We start from the raw sequence: 21264 nt of genomic DNA on the forward strand, positions 1-21264 counted from the left end.
GGGAGTAAGGAAGAGGAGTGACCCCAAGAGGGTACTACCGCCCCCACACCTGCTCTTGCTCCCCACCCCTCACTCAGCCCTGGCTTTCCCCTAGTTCCCCGAGTCCCCTCATCTCTGACACCTGGATCCCCAACTGCTCCTCTGGTTTCCCTTTTTGGCCCCCCACCCCACCCACCCCAACTCCAAGTATCTGGTCTTTGTTCCCTGAACCCTTGGTGGTTTGATTTCTGCCCACCCTCCCACCCCCTAGCTCATCCTCTACCTCCCCCAGCCCTCTGGGTCCCAGTATCCTGTGTGCAGATACCCTTTCCCCATTCTCCCTCCCTCAAATTTGCACCTCAACCCCCCTCCCACCATCCCTTTGGCTCAGCACCCCCAGTACCTCTGACCCACTCCCCCCAGGGGATGGACAATGAAGCAGGTGGAAGGGGGAGGGGATGGGAAAGAGAGACCCCCAGAGATATCAGTGCAGGGGGCAGAGAAGGGGAGGCTGGCTCGAGTCTCTGGGCAGAAATCCTAAGTCATAAAACTCAGGAATCCCAAGTCATGAGGTGGGTAACCTGGCCTCCCGGCAGGGGTGAAATGAAGGCCTGAGGTCCAGGCTCCTGATGAGTCCTGGGGGAGGGTGGGGGGGCACCCAACTAGCTGTCCTTGAGAAGTAGCTTCTCCTCTGGGCAGCGGAAGGGGCCAGGGGGCCCGGCAGCTGCCAGCCGGGCACAAGCTTCAGGTGAGAGCTGGCGGCAGGAGCGTAGATCTAGGCGGCGTAGGCGCGGGCAGCGGCGGAACAGCGGGAGGCAGTGGTCCGTGAGGCGGTGGCAACCTGGGGATGGGGTAAGGGGAGCTGAGACCAGGAATGTGGGTGGGAGGTAGGCACTGACTACGGAGACCAAGAGGCTAGCAGGATGGACAGACTTGGGACCATGCTTACCAGCGAGATTGAGGTGGACCAGGGTCTCTCGGAGAGGGGAGGTGGGGGCCGTGAGGAGGTGGACGCTGGGATCCCCAACGTGGGCGCAGTGGCTCAGGTCCAGGGCGCTCAGCTGGGGTGCATGGCGCAGAAGGAGCCGCAAGGAGGCATCCGTCAGCTCCAGGCCTGCCAGGCGCAGCTCTGCTACTCCCTGCAGCCGCCCTCGGCTCTCCGTTTGCCCTGGGCAGGCAGAGAAGAGGTCGGCACTCCAGCTGCTCCCATCCCCGCACCAGCTGTCTCATCACACATTCGTCACCACTCCCTAAACCTGCTGCCACTATAACGAAGCCTCGACTTGCATTCTCTGCGTGGCCTGTGGCTTGTTCTCCCCAAACCCCACACAACCTGACCTTATCTCATCTGTCCATTGCTCACACTGCCTCCTCAGGGAGGCCTTCCATGATTACTCCGTTTGAAGCTGTAACATTCCACATACCCAAGCCCCTTCCCACCATTTTTTCCCTTTTTCCTCACCATCTGACACATTACTTTTTTTTTTTTTTCTCTCACTAGAATATCAGTTTCATGAAGGCAAGAATTTTTGTCTGTCTTGTTCTCGCTCTATGCCCAGCAATTGGGACAAAGGTGCTCAAGATACAGTGACTCTTGGATCCTAATCCAAACAGTTCAATTATAAAATTAAACTATGGGAAAACTGAGGAAATTTAAACATTAACTTCATATTAGATCATATAAAGAAATTTTGTTAATATTTTTAGATGTGACAATGGTTTGGCGTTTATATTTTTTAAAAGGAGGGGGCAAGTCATTATCTGATCTCTGAAGTTTTTATGGATAAAATGGTATAACATCTGGGATTTGCATTAAAATAATGAAATGGGAAAAACAAAGATATAGTCATTCATTCAACAAATGACATCCCTAACCAGACTGCCATCCCAGTAGGCTCCTCTCCCACATCCCACTCCTTCCATGATTAGGAAAGTTCCCATCTGGCTCCCTTTCTCTCCATCCCCTGGTCACCACTGGGTCAGTATCACTCTTGATTGAACTCCTGCCCCAGCAGCCTCACTCACTCGGGTCTCTCCTCTTTTTCCTGGCATCCTAAGAGAGCCATTCTCAAACCCAAATGTGACCACATCCCTCCTCTGCTAAAAACTCTCTGAGGACACCTCAGAGAAGTCCGATTTTCTTGGTAGAACAACCCAGTTCCCACAAAGTCTTGCCCCTGTCTCTGAACTCCTCTCCCTCACTCCCAAACACTTGGGCCAAACTCCACAGGCAACCCTGTCCTGAGAGACTCTGCCTGTGACCACCGGTGCTCAATCCCCTGCCTGGCCAGGGTCCCTGGCTTTCAGGTCTGAGCTCAGAGGCCTCCTCTTCCTCCATCTCTGGGGAAGAAGAGCTCCCACCTTTCAGCACTGTGGTTTGTGTAACTAAATGCCTATGATGTAGCAGCAGCCCCTGAGTGAGTGCTCACAGTGGGCCAAGCACCGGCTGAGTAGCTGCTTGCCCCTCAGCCAGTGGCTATTCAACTAGAGGGGCTTCTGCAACCCCCTGGGGAGCTGGTTAAAATGAACTGCTGGCCCCACCCCCAGAGTTAGACAGGGCCTGAGTTTATTCTCCTAACAAGTTCTCCAGTGATGTGGACACTGCTGGTCCAGAGACCACACTTTAAGAATCACAGCTTTGGGAGACAAGTTCTCTGATCACCATTCCTATTTACAGATCAGAAAACTGAGGCTTAAATCATCAAGAAATCTAGCCAGGATCACATGACTATGAATTAACAGAGCCAGGACACAATGTCTTGTGACTCTAAGTCCTAACTCTTACCACAATGCTATCTGCTTCCCAGGCACCAGCCTAGCCTCTAGATAAACTAGATTAGATGTCACCAAGTCATGGAACTAACCTACATAAGTTTTATAGAGTCTGCATAGTGCTACAAATTTTTTTCATGAATAATGTTACAAAAAAGGACTTTTTTAATAAAGAAATTTAAATATGGAGGTTTTCCTTGAAAAACTGTACAATCTGGCATCACCTGGCAATGCTGCCAAAGCCGGGTGGCAAGGTGTACCTGCTAATGTCCCGCACCAAGCCCACCACTTCTGTAATCTCCCAGGCCACCTCTGTGGGCACCTGCCTTGGCAAGCTCTGAATTTTGTCCCTCTTTTTTTCCTTTTGAGCAGCTAAGAGCCTGGAGAGGGGATGTATCTACCAATGCCCTCCACCCTGGACCACAGCTAAAAGAGGGGGAAAGAGAGGTCACTTGTGGCTTGGGCAGGAGAAGTGGGCATCAGCAAGGATTTCACTGAGGAGGGCCTGCGAGGATTTGAACGTGCAGAGGAGGAGCGCGGAAGGGAAGAGTAGCCAGGCAGAGGACAGCAGGGGAGAAAGCAAGGAAGTAGGCAAACTTTCAGTTTTGCTCCAGGAATGCTGCACAAAGCCAGGGAGTCAAGATGATAAAGGTGGGTGTAGAGTCCCAGTGAGCACATTGGGCCTTGAGGGCCTGGAAGGCTGATCTTTGCAAGCTCCTGATGAAGGGGCTTAGACTGAACTGAACTCAGGCAGAAGGAGATGGAGCCAGTCTGCCAGCCAAGCAGCACCTTCTCACCTCATGGCATGTGCCAGTCCCAGTGCTCAGTATGAGTGGGCAATGAGTGCATGCTCTGGTCTGGCTCTGCTTGTGTGACTTGCAGAAGTCACTCAACCCCTCTAGACCTCTGGGGCCTCATCCAGAAAATGGGAAGAATCCTAGTTCCTTCTCTACCCCACCTTCCAAGACTGCTGTGGAGGGGGATGGGGTAGGAAGACAGGAGCTATGAAAGAGAGCTATGAAGCAAGGTGCTGGGGTGGACAGTCCTTGCCCTCACAGAGCACAAGAAGCTTCTGGGAGGAAATGGATTTTAATCAAATCACTTCACAATTGTACAGCGACATGCTGGGAGGGAACTGCTCTCTGGAAGAGGGACTCTAATCTCAATGGGGGAGAAGATCATGGAGGGCTTCTAGAAGGAAGTGGCATTTACGCTGAGGCCTGAAGGGTCATTAGGTATTCATTATATGAAGAAGAGAGCATTCCATGAAAGAGGAGTGGGCAAAGGTCTTAGGGCTAGAGGAAACTTGGCAAGGAGTATGAAGTGGCTGAAATGGAAGGACAGCATAGGTCAGTGGAAGCCAGACCAGGCCTTATCGATAAAATACTGATCTTTACCTAAGGAGCACCAGGGAGCAATGAGAACGAGTGTGGAGCACAGAGGTGACATGGACAGATCTGCCCACTGGATAGTTCCCCTGGCTTCATTATGGAGAACAGACTGGTGGGGGCCAGAGAAGATGCTGTGAGCATCCCATCTCCTGGTGAGAGCCAGACAAGGACCACCAGGCCTCAGTACCCCTACTCCACACCTCCATATGACCCCCCCAAGGGACCAGGCTGGTGCTCACCTGACCAGCCTCAGTTGCCAGTGTCCCCCTCTGCCAATATGGGAGCCACGCCCCACAAAACTGTTCATTCTTGCCTCACACTCCCTGGGAAAATCCTGTCCCTTTCAGGACTCAGTTGAAAGAGCACCCCCTCCAGGTGGGCTTCTCTCACTGCCCTCCTGCCCCTACTCTCCCCTCAACCACAGCCCTTCTCATGCCATAACCTTCTACTTCGGAGTCTCTTGCATGACTGGGGTTCCACCAGGGTGAGGAATGGGGCTGATTCAGTTTGAGGTCTCCGGGGCCCCACACAGGGTGGGGCCCATAGTATGTGTGCAGCAATAAAGCTGACGTTACCTGGCAGGGTACCTGGGCCTGACTAGGGGGAAGAGGTGGCTAGTCTGAGTTGGGAATGAAACCACCATCTCCCCACAACCTTCCACGTCAACTGGCTCCCTCCATCTGCTCTGCTCCCTCAGGAAAATCCTTAACCTTTTACTGTAGAGCAAGGGGACCCAGGGGCCAAATGTATTATTATTGCTCAGTCATATTTTTGCTGCGTTCACACATGAATTTTAAAAGAATCTGAGGGGAGAACTCAGTGGTAGAGTGCATGCTTAGCATGCACGAGGTCCTGGGTTCGATCCCCAGTACTGCCACATGCAAGTGAATAAATAAATAAATAGATAAATAAACCTATTTATCCCCCTTCCCCAGCAAGAAAATAAATAAATAAGTAAAAGATATGAATTCACTGCCATCATTTAAAAACCAGGCTATGTCACAGAAAATCCGTATTTCCGGCTCCTTTTGACATGGAACTGACTAGCTACACTGGGCCACACTCTTTCACAGCAGTTACCGCTGCTCCCTTTGGAGAATGCTCTCCAGTAGTGCCCACCGCACACAGAGACCTCACTCAGAATCCCCTGGCTTCTCTCAGAATTCAGTGTCATCCTCCTCATCCCATTCCCTCAGCTCCTATGGCAGGGCCCACAGCAGGGGACTGAATCAGTGAATAATGGCCAAGCAACGCCTTTCTATTCAAATTCATGTGCTCTATCCTTTCTTCAAATCCTTTAACACCCAGCATGAGTCAGAAGAGAACTTGGAGGCCTCATACCCTAACCTATCCAACCCCTTCTACAAATGGGCTAACAGAGTCTGTACCTGGTTTGGTGTCTGGCGGAGGCAGCAGCAGCTCGCGGAGCTGGGAGTCTTTAACATCCTCGATCCAGCGGAGGTCCAGAAGCCGCAGGGCCGGCAGTGGGGCAGAGCCCAGGGCAGAGACAGAGAGCCAGGAGCAGCCAGAGAGCACCAGCTCCTGCAGGCCTGGGGAGGGGTGGGTTGGGAAATGTGCTAGGAAGGCTCGGTCCCAGATTTGTCCTTCTCCTCACCCTGTCCCGCCTCACCACCCAGCACTACCTTGCAGTCGGTTCAGAAGCCACATGAGCTGCTTCTTGGAGACACCTGTCCAGCTGAGGTCCAGGGCTCGAGGCTGGCGTCGAACCACACCACTAAGCATGGGCGGGGTCAGTGACTTCCGACGGCTCAGGTCCATTCGTGGCCACAGACGCTTGTCGTAGCACCTGCCGGCCACAAGGGGGAGACAGAGACCTCAGTCCTCAGCTCTCAGGGAGCCTATAAGCCTCCCCACACTCATCGGTTCACCCCAGCTCTCTTTTGGTCCATACAAGACCAAGGTGGGTGAGGAGGAAGCCCCAGGACCCAGGCCAAGAGCACTGGGTTTGAGGCTAAGCTCCAGCACTAACTGGATGTGGGACCTTGGGCAAGTCCATTTCTCTCTGATTATTACATGAAGATGATAGCCCAGTCTCGGCCTGTCTATAGGGTTGCCATAAGATCAAATAGGGTCATTGTAGTCGGCAGGCATTATAGCTTCTAAAGCTCTCTGCCAAAGACATACACACACCCCTACACATTGTATCTGAGGGAGTGACAAATGGATCTGAAGCACCTTGGGCTTCTCGCTAAGTTACGGTGGCTGTGGGCACTTACCTCCTCTACCAATTTCTGCCCCATCCTGACGACCAGCTGCCCAAGGCTTGACTGACAGCCCTCAATCCTCTTTGACTACTGTGTTCCTCCAACTAGAAGGTAGACTCCACAAAGGCAGCTCTGGCTTCTTCCCCTCAGCATCCCCAGTGCCCAGCACCATGCCAGGTGCATGGTATGTGACTTGTTGCACATCTCTCAAATGAATGGATGATGCCAAGCCAGTGTGAACCACTCAAAGCATCCAAGGAGCACCCCCTACATCACACCTAACTTATGGCTTTTCATATTCACTCACTTAATGCTTAGGGAAGGCCTAGAAGGTCCCAGGTATTGAAACTACAAAGATGAATGAGACCTGAACCAAGTTAACGGGTTTCCTGATTCCAGCATTTTTGAGAGCCATGACTAGTCTGGAGAAAAGATCCCCAAACTTATTGTACCAAGGAATATTTCCTCATCTCTCCCAAGGTCATCTACTAATACTTTGTGGGACACTAAAGTTCCTGAAGACTCAGTCTGAAAAGTCTCTTCTAGTGCAGTGGTCCAAAGGCATGGAGGAAATTCCCACTGGGCTGGATGAACTGTGTCAGCAGCAGCAGGGGTGGGGAGCGATCCAGGAAGCTGTATCTTACCTCCCTCCCACCCCTCATTCTGAAGGCTTTCCCTTCAAGAAGCCCTGGGCTTGGAGCAGTGATCCCCAAACTCCAGTCATTTCCTCTCCACTTACCTGCAGAACATGACTTTATCTTTAAATTGATCCCCTCTTTGCACTTAAAACCAGTATTGTTTTACATAAATGTGTTAACCTTAGAAATGAACACAATAAAACCAGAGCAGGGTTATTAAATTCCAGCCAGGTGCTGTTGTGGCTTTAGGCTACCATCTAAAGACTATTTTTGTTAAACACGGAGTTAAGTATCAGAAAGGTGTTAAAGATATAATAGCACCCAATGGAGACACTTCCATTTCAAAACTAATAGAAGAATTAAGCCATGTTTTTGTGCCACTTACAACTGCCAGGCACACTCCGGAACTCCTGGATGACATTTTAGGGAAAGCTGGAAGCACAGACACTAAGGCTTCAATCTGAACAACTCCACCCCTCTGTCCCACCTGCCACTTCCTACCACTTTCCCCTCTTCTGGCACTCTAGCCTCTCCCTCTCCTGGTTCCATTCACTCAAATCACTCCAATTCTAAAAAGGAAAAGAAAAAAAAAAACAAGAACAAACTACCTTCAACCCATCTTCTGCCCCCAGGTCCTGCCCCTTTTCTCCTTCCACTCAGTGAAATCCTGCTCCATCCAAAATCTCTCCCTGTTCACTCCTACCCAGTCTTCAGTTCTATTTCAACTGCTGCCACCACCTTGAAGCCCTCCTGGATCGACCATGGGTATAAAGTAACCCTTTCCCCTGAGGGTACACAGGCCACCAACTGTTTCTGTATCATACGCCACAAGAGCCAGGCCAAACCACCTGCCTGCCTATAGAGACACGCTGTCTGGTGCCAACACACTTTGGCACATGTGCACCTCTGCTGGAAATGCCAACCAACCCAGATCCTTCAGGGCTCAGCTCCAGTGCCTACTCTTCCAGGAAGTCTCTCCTGACTTTTCTTGGCTGGAGTTAATTTGTCACTTCCCCTTGGATGACCAGGATACTGGGTTTAAACCTCAGAGTAACAGCCAACAGTCACCGAGGGCCCTATTGATACTATGTGTCCAGGCATGGGGCAATCAAAAGTCAGGGGAGAGAAAGCCAAGTCTATAGTACCTGAGGTGACAAGGGACGTGATAAGAGTCAAAGAGAGGACTTGGGTGGGGAGCTTCTCAGGGAGATGATGCCTGATCTGAGACTTTAAGGGAAGCAGTAGTTATTCTGGTGAGGGCAGGGAAGAAGATGCTGTGAGTTCCAGGTGGGGAAGAGCCAGTGTCCAGCCCAGGGAACAGAGAGCAAATGGAGAGCTCTGAGGACCTCAGGCAGCAGGAACAAAGGGCAATTCATAATCTCATCTTAATAATGTGAATGATGACGGTGACTCCAGCACTAATAACTCGTATTTACTAAGGGTTTACTATGTGCCGCTACCGTTCTATGCATTAAGCATTTAACCTCACAACAGCCCTAGGAGGTAAACACTATTATCATCATCTCCTCTTTAGAGTTAAGGAAAATCAGGCCCAGGGAGGTTAAGAGACTTACACCAGGTTCATACCTATTACACGGCAGTGGAGCCAGGTCATAAAACAAGCAGGTCTGGATCGAGAGCCTGAACCCTTAAGTGGGGAAGAGGCAAGGATGAAACTACAGAGAGGCCCAGGAGGACCGGGCTGCCAGGCTGTTCTGTCGTGGGCGCAGAACCCAGAGGTGGGGAGTGTGAGCTGTGGGGCTCTAAATCCCAGCTCTGCCACCTCTGTGTTTTGAGTGACCTTAGGCAAGTCACTTGCTCTTTCTGGGCTTCCATTTCCCTAACCTTAAAGTGCGGTAAAGGCAGCACTTATTTCAAGGTTTGCTGCAAAAAATGGAGGAAGATAGTACAGGGGAAGTGTTTAGTGCAGTCGCTGTTCGTGTCTAAACATCCATTAGGACCATGAAAGTTCACTGTGAGGATGACAGGGAGCCATGGGTGGGTTCTTTCCAGACCAAGGAATGACACTAAGGCAAGAGGCCAGAAGTCCGAGGCCAAGGCATCCATCCCCCAGAAGAGGCAGAGCCTGATGTCTAGGTTCCCTACCCTTGACTCCAGACACCCCTGACCAAGTCAGCACCCTACTAAGCCCACCTCCAAATTCCTAAATTCACGTCCTAAACCTCCCTCTGGCAGAGGCCCTCTGGGGACATGGAGACGGACAAACCACCACCTGTAAGGAATTCACAGCCTTCTGGGCCCCAACCAAAGCCAGATCCTCCCTCTCAGCTCTCTGGGCTCCCAGATGCCACCACTGTCCTCCAATCTGTCCATCTCTAAACCTTTACTCCCAGTCCCAACTGGCCTAGACCCTGGGTTCTAGTCTCTTCCTTGTCCACGCCCTCCAAAGTCCCAACCTTCTTCCCTGCAACTCAGCACCTCCCCCAGGTCTTGTCAGCCCACCCTCTCTCCCCTTGCTCTGGCCCATCACTTTGCCTCCTTTTCCAAGAGAAGATGGAAGCCACCAGACAGGAAAGCCTGCAACTCCCTGCTCTCCTACCTACAAATTTCTGTCCTGCGCCATGCTCAACTCTTTCCATGCTCCATCCTGATTTTCTCACTTTCTTTCATTCATTCATTCATTTGACAAGTGTTTTTTTAGCACTTGCTGTATGCCAGGTATCAGAGAAACTAGGGACACAGCAGAGAATAAACAGATCAAGTTCAAACTCAACTCCAGGTGACCTGGCTCCTGTGCCCTCGCCCCCATGTAGCACAGCCACAGATATCAAGGCCTCCTTGTGGCAAAATCCAGCTGCCACTTCTGGTCGCTGACCTCCCATGACTTCTTGCCAACACCCGACACTGTTCATCATTCACTCCTTCCTCAACCTCTCTCCTTCAGGACTCACTCATGCCCTCGATCGCCTCCAAGTCTCTGGCTGTTCCTTGCCTAACCTACAGATGCTGACACCCTGATTTCTGCCCTCTCCCTTAAAGCTGCTACCTATAGGGTGAAAACTCCCAAACGTGGATCTCTCTCTTAAGCATCCGACCTCTACCTCCAGCTGCTCTCCTCTTAGCTCCCAACTGGCCCCACAGCCTCTCAAACCAAACAGGGTGATTCTGAGCACCTTGGCTGCCCCTCCTCCGAATCCCCAAGCTTGGGCCATGACACTGCTGTCTACCCAGGCTCATGGACTAGAAACTCTGCTTAGAGTCATCCTGCTGTCCCCACAGCCATGTGTCACCAAATCCAAGCCATTCTGCTTCTTTCAAAATCCTCAACCCCAGCCCCTCCTCTCCATCACACTGCCCCTGCTTCTGAGCCTGGGCTGACAGAGCCCCTGACTGGTCCTACTGTGACCCTCACAAACCCTTGCTCTGCCCTACCCTCACCCTTCTCACCAAAAGCCACCATTTTATTAAGTGTAAATACCCTTCAGGCACTGTGCTGTGTTTTGTGAGAATCACCTCATTTCATCCCTACAAGGTACTGACATGAACGTAGACTACAGATGAGAAAACTGAATCCTTGACAGTTACAGCTCTCCACCCATGGCCACACACCAGGAAGTGCAGGAGTCCCAGCTGATGAAACCCATGGGTGCCAGACTCCGGGGCCCAAGCTGGAAACCACTGTCCAGTCCAGCTTCTCTGCTTTGGCCACCTCCTGTCACAAGTCTCTCCTTGAGACAGAAGTGAGGTCCTTTTCAGGTCTGGATCCCACGTGCCAAGCACAGGGCTGGCGCTGATGAAGAGGCCTCAGCCAACATTTCCTCCGCTACAGCACATGCTGTAACGATTTGCTGCTATACTACAGGTTGACTGGGAGCCCTTCCAGGGCACAGACCTGTATTCTGAGGGTGTAAAAGTATGTGCTTTCAGTGTTTGTCACTGAGTGAGTTGCAATGATTACTGTTAGGGCACTGAGTAGTTTCTATTTCCTAGGTACTGTCCTCAATTCTTTAGGTATATTAGCTTACAAAAACACAACAAATGAAATGCCCTGGTTCTCCTATTTTAACAGATGAAGAAAATGAGGCACAGAGAAGTTAAGAAACTAGCCCAATGGCACACAGCTCATCAGAGGAATAATAAGATTCAACTCTGGGTAGTTTACCTCCAGAGCCTGCCTTCCCATCCTCTGAGCTCTACAGCTTCCACAGAGACTAGAAAGTGTGAACTAGAAATCCTTAGGAAAAGGACTGGGGTTTGAGTTCAGCCACCAAAGTGCACTGCGACTTCAGGTGTCCCTCATGCCCTCACAGGGCTGCTATTATGAGAAACAAATCAGCTAATGCTTGCAAAGTTCCCAACAGGATGCCTGGCCCTCAGTAAGTGCCTGCGAAAGAGCCTGAATTTACTTATTTCATGTTTTCTGAGCACCTGCACTGCCCCTTGTCCCATGCTGGGAACATGAAGATAAAACAGACACAATATCTGTTCCAAACAGTTTCATGGGAACATGACAAAGAATAAACAAATGAAGGCTTGTCAACATGCAGAGAGCCTCTATGTGCTATTTTGGGTTTGGGGGAGGTAGGGGACAATGTCGCAGGAGTTTGATGTGTGTGTGTTGGAGGGGGTTGTCCGGGGCAGGACCAGAGAGAAAGGCCAGGGTTTGGGAGGACAACCAACATTTCTGGAGAAACAAGATTCAGGAAGCAGCGAGGAGATGGGGGCAGGAAAGGCAGAGGGTGCTGGTGGTGGCTCTGGGCCATGAAGAACTTCGGAGTAGAATCAGGAGGCCCAAGTATGACTGCCTCTGGGAGGACAGTGTCCCTCAACAAAGGGCTCTCTTATTTGTAAGTGGGACCAATAATAAGACTGTCCCCAGGAGAGGGGGTGTGAAAAGCAAGTGAGATGACACTCGTACAGCAGTGAGCACTATGCCTTGGCACACGTTAAACACTTGTAAGTCACAGTTATTAAGAGGAAAGGTTCTGGAACCAGAAGGCCTGGGTTCAAATTCCTGGTTCTACAGCTTCCTCTCCACATGACCTTGACCTCAGCTTCATCTGAAAAAGGGGATAACAGTACCTACCTCACCAAGCTGTTGGGAGGGTTCAGAGAGCTCCTAAATGAAAAGCAGCCTGTGCACAGTCAACTTGGAAGTATCACACTATGGTATGTGCATCCTAAAGAAGTATTATCAGTACAAGAAAAAGGCCCAGAGAGGCTGAGGGATCTGTTGCAGGTCACACAGCAAGTGAGGAGAGTGTCAGCAATGGAACCCAGGCCCGTCCAGGCCACTCACCAGCGGCTCCAAGTCCGGCAGACACGCATGCAAATGCATAGCTCTCGGGGCCCGAGGTGCTGGAAGACACGAAGCCAGGCGGCCCGGGGCAGGGGGTGGTCGGATCCAGCAGCCAAAGGCAGCGTGTCGGGCTCAGGGCTTCGAGGTGGGGGCCGGACGACATGCCGCTCCAGCTGTGGGGGCCGGGGTGGTGGGGCGGGGCCCAGGGGCCAGCTGAGGAGGGGCCCCCCACTGCCGGGGCGCACAGCCCGCCGCCCCCCGCGGTTCTCCTTCTCGCCCGAGCTGCCCCGGGCAGGGCGTCGCCCATTCCGGGCCTCGCCAGGAGCCTCATCCTCACTCAGCGATGTGCCTGAGGAGTCCGAGTCCGAGTCTGAGTCCGATGAGGACGAGGACGTGTCAGGCACCCGCTCCAGCAGCTGGCACATCCGCTTGAAACGCTCTAGCTTCTCCCTCTGTGGTGATGGAGACGGCACCGCCGGGCCCTCAGCAGAGGCCAAAGGCGGCTTTGGTTTCTGCGGAGAGATACAGAGACTGTTCTAAGGCCTGGCACACGCTTTCCCACCCCCCTACCCCTGAGGAGTCACCAGGGGATGAAGAGCCCAAGGGACAGTCCTGAGTTCCAGCCCTGGTTCTGCTCCTGAGTGATGTGCGGCCAGCCAAGTCTGGATGCACCAATCTGGACTTCACTTTCCTTATCTGTCACATGAAGGCACTGATCCAAAGAATTAAAAGCCTTATGGGTTTCAACCGCTTATGAGTTTCCAAAAGCAGTGAGGTATGGAGAACAGTGAGAGATCTAGTTTGGAGTATTGGCTTGGCTCTCAATTTTCCATGTGAACTTGGGAAGCCCCTGCCTCGTCATCTACAACATGGAACCCTGGGCTAGACAATTCCAAGTGTCTAATCAATGATGTAAGAGTAACAGTGGTTGTCAGGCCCCAGGTGGAGTCTCCCATTCTCGCTGACTCATGACATCCTTGCAGTGGTTGGAGTGGCAACTTGAGCCATTCTTTTAGACATAAGGAAACTGAGGCTCAGAGAGATTGTGGAATTTGCCCAAGGTTGCAAACTGACAAAGACAGAGGCAGGATTTGAATGCAATCAGGCAGACCCTTGTATTCAGTGTGCCAGTGCAAAATGACATCTGAAATTCTAGCTTTGCTGTGTGACTTTAGGCAAGTCTTTACATCTCTCTGGGCCTTATTTTCCTCAAATCTAGTAAATTTTAAGTTTACAAAGCTCGTTCCCTTTCATTAAACAGTTTTGTGGCATAAGTGGGGTAAGGGAGGCAGTATCGTCTCCATTTCACTGATGAAGAAACTGAGACTCAGGGCAGCTGAGAAGCTGCCAAGACCAAACAGGGAGTCAGCAGTTGAACAGGGATTTGAACTTAGTTCTTTCCCCTTCAAGGTTTGGAAAGATGAAGCACATGGGTCAGATGATACTCCCAAGGGCTCTTGCGAAGTTTGGGGCCCTTGTGGCCTGGCCCCAACTGGCTCTACCCCTCCAATCCTCCCAGGGGCCCAAATGCCCATTGTGGCCAAGTGGGGCTGGAGCAGGACAAGGTAGGCAGGAAGGGACAGATTTCTGTCTCCAGGGTAAAGGGTGGGGCAAGGAAAGGTGGGAGTGGGAGGGAGGAGGTCCCCGGCACACCTCCCAGTTCTCGGGAGGGAGCCCAGGGTGGCAGGACGAGAAAGCCTGGCTCGGATTCAGAACCCTGGGGGGCAGAAGGCCAGGGCCGCCTGGGTCCGATCCTCGGAGGAGGCAGGCGTCTCCACCCACCTTCTTCAGGTGCCTCTCTCGGCCTCCTTTCACCTACCAGGGCAAGAAGAAGACATGGGGAAAGGGAGAGACGCCATTAGCCCCTCATTGTCCACAAAACTAAGATCTACGCTCTCCTCTTAGACTACAAGTCCCAGAAGCCCCCATCTCAGGGAGAACTCTGAGCATGCTCACCTTGCAACTAGTGTCTTGGCTCACTGAGCATGCTCTCATCTCTTTCTTCGCCCTCAGGCCCTTTCCAGCCCCTCCTTCCTCCTCTGCAGCAGCTAATTTGAGCATTCTCTCTCTCTCTCTCTCTCTCTCTATCTCTCTCTCTCTCTCTCTCTCTCTCTTTCCTCCCTAGAGCACCCAAAGCCTCCCGGTCCAATGCCAGCTGCCTCTCACCTGTACCTCTCCTCCACACTGAGCATCCTCCCAAACTCCTTAACTACATCTCCCAACAACCCCTGGGGGAAACCCATGAAGCACTACCTCCCAGGTCCCCCCACCCCAACACACAAAATAGGACTACAGCTCCCAGAAACCCTTAGGCTGGACCTAGTGAGCATGCTCCCTGGCTCACCTTTTTCCTTGGGGTAGGGGGCTCATTCCCTGCCTCCCTCTCCTTTCTTTTGGGGGGCCCAGGCACGTCCTCTGGGGGGGGCCCAGCAGGTAAGGGACCCTTGCGCCTGGGTGGGGGTGGTGGAAGTGGCGGCTCCTCCGTCAGCTTCCATCCACTCCCCAGGCTGGCGCCCTCCTCGCCGTTGTCAGCCCTGCGACGGCCTGGTCCCTCACCTGAATCCTGGGGAGATGTTAGCTGGGGGTGAGGTTCTGCACAGATTTCCGACTCCCACCTACCCAGAGCCCAGCCCCCAGCCAAGCCGCTGCCCTACCTTGCTGGTCCGGCCTTCCTGGGTGCAGCGAGGGCACTCCCAGCAGTTGGGGATCTCTGCATTGATGACACCCTCAGCTTTCCCCATCTGTAGGCAGACGGCAGAGAGTGGATGTTGGGTGCCAGCAAACCCAGAGACAGCATACCCCACCTGCTTGCTCCCTGACAATATGCCCCACCCCAATCTCCAGGGTCCCCAGGGCCATCACCTTCAGGCAGCCAGGGTGGACGATCTCGTTGCAGATTGTACACTCCATGAGGCTCAAACCAAATTTCTCTTCCTCTCCCTCCACTGTGTCCTCCTTCCCAGCCTCCCCACACAAGAGGCACACAGCTGTGTGTGGGAGCACGGGCTGTTGGGGGAGAGGAGGGATCAGGGACCCCAAAAGCAAGCAACAGGAGAAAGACCCTTCCTTCGGGGGACCCTGACCAGCTGCTGCATGAGGTTCAGAATCCATGGGCCACGCTGGGTCAAATTCTGAATTTGCTCCTTTTGGCAATATGGCCTTGAACGACTGACTTAACCTCCTATGTCTCTCTCTCCATCTGTAAAATGGGGCTAGAAATTTTTTTCTTGCAGGACTGTTGTAGGAAGGAGATGATGAGAAACAGGTATTTGATACATAGTTATAGTTATCTCTGTTGTGATTGTCCTATCTGGATCCAGGGCCTGTGTGACCCTGAAATTGTAGCCGGCTTTGGGAAGGGAGAGAGATTACAAGAAAACATGACAATAACACTCAGAGGGCTGGAGGAAACGTTGGCAGCACAGCAGCTTGGGGTGATTCTGAGTTTGCTCAATGAGCAGCACAAGGGTTGCAGTGAACCCCACAATGAACTCGGTTTTGGCAAGACCCCTGGGAACACTAAAGGCATCCAGCTGGTCTTAGGGGAAGGAGAGCAGCCTTCAGACAATGTGACTTTGAGAAAGTCAGTGGTAAAATTAAGTCGTATAAGGGATGCTGAAGGTTGTGAGGCAGGCTCAAGGAAGCAGCAAGTAGGGAAGGAAGGAAAGAAAGTGAACTAAGGGTTGGGGGACAAAAGAAGAGAAGGGCTGTGTAGTAAAGAGACCAATCAGGAAAGAGTGGCTGCAGGAAGAAAGGGAGGTAGTGGCACGAGGAGGGGATGCAGGATACAGCTCACCCCTCATGGCTTCTGGGGAAGGACCACTCTCTGGTGCCCCAGGATGCTCAAGGGTTGAGGAAAGTGGGAAGAAACCCATGTTTCTTAGCTACCTACTGTGTGTTCGGCCTTGTCACAGATACATTCATAGCCACGCTGGTTTGCTATACAACTCAGCAAAGGAAACATTTCACAAAAAAGGTACCGAGGTTCAAAGGGATTTGCTCAAGGTCACACAGCGCGTAAGACTGGCCTCAAATCCAAGACCATTCTGACAGGTAAGAAGGAAGCCAAAGACTAAGACCTATTCACAGGGCCAGCTCTGGGGAGGGGTACGAGAGGCCTAGAGCCTTCCATGGGTCTGGGCCTCTGACAGCTGGGAGAAGTATGAAGGTGAGCAGTGGGACAGAGCCTTCTAGGCACCCGAACATCCACCCAGGCTTGAAGCTGAGGACAAGTGGGCCTGATGGACATCTGAACAAAACCAGTGAATGAACGAGTGTACAAGCAGCAACTTAACAGCACATTCTAGAGAGTCACCACCAGTCACCCAGAAAGGTGCTGGGGCCAGCGGGGAAGGGTGCCCGGAGCCCCGGGTGTGCCTGCAGCGGTGGGGGCAGCACTCACGGCAGTGCACTGCCGGAGCAGGCACGACTGCTTCATGCGCCCGGGCCCCCCGAACTTCTTCATGTCTCGGCAGAAGTGGCAGTCCCCGCACTCAGTTCGCACACAGGCCCGGCAGCGGCGGCAGCGGGTTCGGCGTCGGCGCGCTCCGGCCCCCGGCCCCCGGCTGCTCGACGACATTGGGGGCGTCAGCAACGCCGAGGGCTGTGGGTGAAGGGTGGCAAGGTCAGGGGGGCCCACTGGGGCCCTGGCCTGGGACACTTCTGGCAGCTCCCCCAGGGCAGCAGGAGCTTGGCTTCCTACTGAGGGAGATAAGGAACGAGGAGGTCCCCCCTCCTGCACGGGGTGAGGGGAACTGCTCCCTCTACTCAAGGCCTCTCTCTCTGAAACAGTTCCCCTGGCTCCTCTGGGAACCCAGAGAACTGGCTTCCTGATCTCACTCCTCCCCTAACACTTCTTCAGAGTCCCCTCGTCTAGCCCATGGAGGACGAAGGGACACTGGGGTGGGTGGCACAGGCCCCCTCCACTAACATCCCCACAGCAAAGCTCCTTGGAAAGCCAGGGTCTCCTTGTCTGTAGAGTTACCTTAGAGAGGTCCCAGCTCTTACCCATCCAAATGTGCTCCATCCCATGCTCTCTGCAACCTAAAATGCTCTAGGTTTACCTCCCAGATACCACTAGATTCCTGGGTGGACACTCCACACCTTTGTTATTCTCACCTTTCCTTCTCTCACAAACAACTAACACATAACCTCTCTGTCCCGACCCAATCCCTAAAGATTTACTGGGCTGCCCAAGTTCCCAAGATTCTGAGACCCTCCCTGAGATGCTGCTTCAGAGTCCCTCCTTGGCCCAAAACCTCAACTCCTTTGCTCCCCAGAGCTCCCTCTGCTCCAAGATGCCCTCCTCTTGGATCTATTGGTCTACCTGGGCAATCTCCCGGATTCCCTGGGATTCTAGAATCCAGCCTGACATCTCCACAGAACTCAAGATGGGTTCAGTCCTACATGTGCACCCTCCCCCTGCCCCTCAGCTTCCCAGGCTGCTTTCCATCCCTAATTGTCTAGAATCCCTTGGGCTCCCCTTCCCATGGAAACCAGATCCTCCAAGATCCCATACAGACTCAGCAGGCCTGGAGGGTCTCTTCACCGCCAGAGTCTTACCCCAGCTTCCCCCTTTCCAGGGACTTCCAGACCCATCCATGTGGGGAAGGGGCCCACCAGCGCTCCAGGGGAGGGGCCTTGGAGGGCGGCGACTGCAGGCAGGGATGGGGGTCTGCAAGGGGAAGCAGGGTCTAGGAAGGAAGGCCAGTTCCCCAGGGTTGAGAGGTAACAGGAAGGAGGGCTGAAGAGGAGTTTGGAGCAAAGAGAGGGTGAGGCTGGGGCCGGGTAAGGTAAAGAGAAGCCGGGCTAAGGATGAATGGGAGTGGGAGCTGCCCAGGTCTGGAGGGTGAGGAGGAGCCGCATGAACCCACCTCACACGTGTCCCGGGAGCCATCTCTCCCTTCTCGGCAGCTCCCGGCGGGTCGGCGGCCATCGGCGGCGGGGGGGCCGGGCGGCGCGGGGCGCGGAACACTCAGAACGCCGGGGTCCACGGCCCCCCGAGGGCGCTCGGCCCCTCCCTCCGGCGGAGGCCGGGACGGCGGCGAGTGGAGATGGGGGGCGCCGGGGGCGAGGCCCTCCCACGGGCTGCGGCGCGGCCCTTCCAGGGGGAGGTCCTGCTCTGGGGGGCTCAGTCCCTCAGCCCCCCCAGGCCAACGGGGGCTCCTCGGGCGCAGGGTGCACAGCTTCTGACCGGGCCCCACTCAGTCCGGGGGTCCGAGTCCCAGCTCCCCTCCCCCCCGTCCTGCCTCTCCCCAGCGCCCCCGGCCCTTTAACTGGCCCCTTCCCGGCCCCCCACTGCCCAGGGGTCCAGGGCCAGGCCTGGGCCCCCCACCGTTTCCGGGGTTCAAGCCCCGCCCACCGCCGGTTCCCGGGGAGGGGGGGGTCGCTGTAACCTGCCCCCCTCCCCTGGGCCCGTCCCTGGTCTGCGGCCCCCTGCCCTACAGCTACGGGGCGGGGGGGGGGGGGGAGTAAAGGAAGCTGCTCCGGCCCCGCCCCCCCAGCCTGCGCGCACCCCCGCCCTCTCCCCCTCCCCCCAGCGCGCGACCCTCCGGAGATAGGGATTTAAATAAAATTTGAATAAATCCCCTTGCTCAAGCAGGAGGGTGGAAGGAAAGGATGTAAGGGGGCAGGGAAAGGGGGAGGGGGCAATTGGGGTGCCTCAGCCCCCCTGGTCCCCTGGCCCCGCGGTGCTTCGGCCCGGGGCCCTGGCCGCCTCTCTCATCCCTCCTGAGCTCCTTCCTCCTTCCTCCTCTCTTCCCCCTCCCCTCCCCTCCCTCCTCCTTCCCTCCTCCTCCTCCTCCTCTTTACTCCCTCCTTCTCCCAAAGGAACCCCGCCCCCTGCCCCCTCCTTCCCCCACCACCTCCACTTTCCAGGACGAACACGCGCAGCGCACGACGGAAGTCGTAGTCCCGCGGACGCTGATGCCACCGTGGGAACAACGGGACATTGGGGCCAGCAGGGACTACAAACAAGATGGCGGAGGAAGTGCCAAGCCGGGAGCCGAGGATGCCGGGAGTTATAGTCCGGTCGCCCCAAGGCTCCCCGATGCAGAGTATAGAGGAACGGGAACGATGACTACAAGCAAGATGGCCCTCTCCCCCGACCCAACCTCCTTCCCAGGCACTCACACGCCCTCATGTCCACAACCCTCCGCGTGTGTGGTACCTGACGGGAGTCGCAGTCCATCTGCTGCCTTCCCGCTGCCATTTCTACTCGTCAGGAACAATGGAAAGGTGAAAAGGAAAGAGGACTACAAGCAAGATGGAGAAAGAGGGACGGACACCTGACTAGACAGTCGATCTTATGAGGTGCGATGGGAATAGTAGTTTTCTAGCCTTCTAGCGTTCCTTAAGAATGGCGGAACCAGGAGACTAAGGAGACTACCATAAAGATGGCAGGCTACCTTGCCTCTCCCCTTCGCCTCATTCTACTACCTTGGGCACCTCGCCCGCCTGTAATATCGAAATCCCTCTTCTAGTGGCGCAGAGCCTGACGGGAGTTGCAGTCTCCCCAGCTCCCCTCTATTATCTTCAGTCGAAACAATGGAAGGGGAAAGGGGCGGGGACTACCAGCAAAGATGGCGGCAGAAAGAACGGGGAGACGGCGACCTGGGATTTGTAGTCCATTCGCTAAGGCTACTCCATCCGGAAACGGGGGAAGGACTACAGTAAAGATGGCGGCCTACCACTCGCCCTCTGCTCCAGTGCCTGCTGGGGAACGTAGTCCTTTCCTTATCTCTACAGAGAAAGGAGTAGGCTGTTGAAATGTGTATCACCGCGGACACACCAAATTGAGAGCTGACGGAAACGAAGTCTCTTTCCTTTTCTCCCCGCCACCCTCTTCTGAACGACCTGCTGGGAAATGTAGTCTCATGACTTCACGCTCTAGTGGAAGGGGAGAATTTATGTCACCAGCGGGGATCAATGCGGGTGAGGGAGAAAGACGTCCGGGAGATCCAGGAATATATAATATCCGCCTCCCCGTATGGCGAGGACTTCATCTTTCAGGGGAAGGCTCTTAAAGGAAAGTAACAGTAATCAGTATTGTCGCGACAAGGGAGGTATGGTTCTTGCCGAAAGTACCGTCACGCTGTTGTCCCTTGGAAAGCTTCGGCGCCTCACACCCGAAGCTTGTTCCCCCAAACCTCGGAGAATCGATACCTTCCACGTCGTGAGAGCTCCAGGGAAAAGGCTCTGGAGTCATACAAAATCCCCGCCCCTCCTTGGGAAGTCACCAAACCTCGGTTTTTCTCATCTGAAAAATGGGGATAATGATACCTACCTCAAAGCAGAGTTAGGAGTGTTAAGACAATGTTCACGAAAATGCCCAGCTCAGGGCCTGACACAGGGCACGTGTAGGTAGTTCCTTTTTCGAGGTCCCTTCCAGCCCAGCTGTTATGGGATCCCAGGAATCCATCATGCCGGAAGGAGTTGGCTCCTGTGAGAAGAAAACTGTGGCAGGCTGTCTATCCCATCTTGAGCCGCACCCCCTCCTCCCCGTCCCGTTCTCATCTGGGCCCTCCTGTGTCCACTACCCAGTACTACTCCCAGGGGGCGCCCCTCCTCCATTTGACTGAGGTCCTACAAACTGGCCAGATTCCTCAACCTGAAGTTGTGGGCGCTGCAAATCTCCCAGCCTCAACTCCAGTCTTGAATGCTCCGCCACCCCCACCCTCTAGATACTTCATCTGCCAAAGCAAATGGGACTGCTTCCTACTTCTGTGTTTTCTTACCTGCCCTCTTGATCTTCCCCTCTGCCTGGAAAACTACTCACTTTTGACCCCAAGGCAGACCCCTTTGCTTCCCCCTTTCTTCAGTGTTTGAGAGGAGAGGGTTAGAGGGCCCTGCGGAAGACTTGGTGGGTGTGGATCGTCTGTTAGGGAAGTTAATGCTGGCCAGTGTGATGTGATGTCCTAAATTTGCAGGGACTGGCCTCTGGCTGAACTGCGGCTCCTTCTAGTTCACAATATATCAGTTAAGAAATCCACGGCTCCCAG

At 53.9% G+C, this 21264-nt stretch overlaps 1 protein-coding gene across 7 annotated transcripts; it reads right to left on the bottom strand.

Annotated features, from left to right (window-relative positions):
* Positions 1-245: 245 nt before the first annotated feature.
* FBXL19 (F-box and leucine rich repeat protein 19) lies at positions 246-21103 on the bottom strand. 7 transcript variants are annotated; one of them, XM_032460411.1, is made up of 12 exons: positions 21001-21103; positions 20550-20719; positions 16668-16868; positions 15128-15271; positions 14920-15006; positions 14610-14828; positions 13919-14080; positions 12266-12777; positions 5786-5949; positions 5531-5692; positions 929-1147; positions 246-820 (listed from the first exon to the last, which is right to left on the bottom strand). In XM_032460411.1, the coding sequence occupies exons 3-12, from the start codon at positions 16842-16844 to the stop codon at positions 642-644; spliced, it is 2025 nt and encodes a 674-aa protein (XP_032316302.1). In that variant the 5' UTR covers positions 16845-16868; positions 20550-20719; positions 21001-21103; the 3' UTR covers positions 246-641. The 7 variants fall into 7 exon arrangements, with proteins under 7 accessions (XP_032316302.1, XP_032316301.1, XP_032316304.1 ...); XM_032460410.1 differs by lacking the exons at positions 20550-20719; positions 21001-21103 and adding an exon at positions 18139-19033; XM_032460413.1 differs by lacking the exons at positions 20550-20719; positions 21001-21103 and adding an exon at positions 17828-18108 and having other exon boundaries at positions 13917-14080; positions 14822-14828.
* Between the last annotated feature and the right edge of the window lie 161 nt (positions 21104-21264).

The sequence above is a fragment of the Camelus ferus genome, chromosome 18, assembly GCF_009834535.1.
Source record: "Camelus ferus isolate YT-003-E chromosome 18, BCGSAC_Cfer_1.0, whole genome shotgun sequence".
NCBI classification, from domain to species: domain Eukaryota; kingdom Metazoa; phylum Chordata; class Mammalia; order Artiodactyla; family Camelidae; genus Camelus; species Camelus ferus.

What these genes read in the sequence shown, in the direction of transcription:
- FBXL19 (XM_032460409.1), bottom strand. Translation starts at nt 17,863, where the DNA reads ATGGGTCTGGAAGTCCCTGGAAAGGGGGAAGCTGGG. An exon ending in TCCCTCCCGAGAACTGGGAG is followed by an intron (nt 12,778 to 13,918) that starts GTGTGCCGGGGA and finishes ATCTCTCCGCAG; the next exon opens with AAACCAAAGCCGCCTTTGGC. An exon ending in GGTCCACCTCAATCTCGCTG is followed by an intron (nt 821 to 928) that starts GTAAGCATGGTC and finishes CCCCATCCCCAG; the next exon opens with GTTGCCACCGCCTCACGGAC.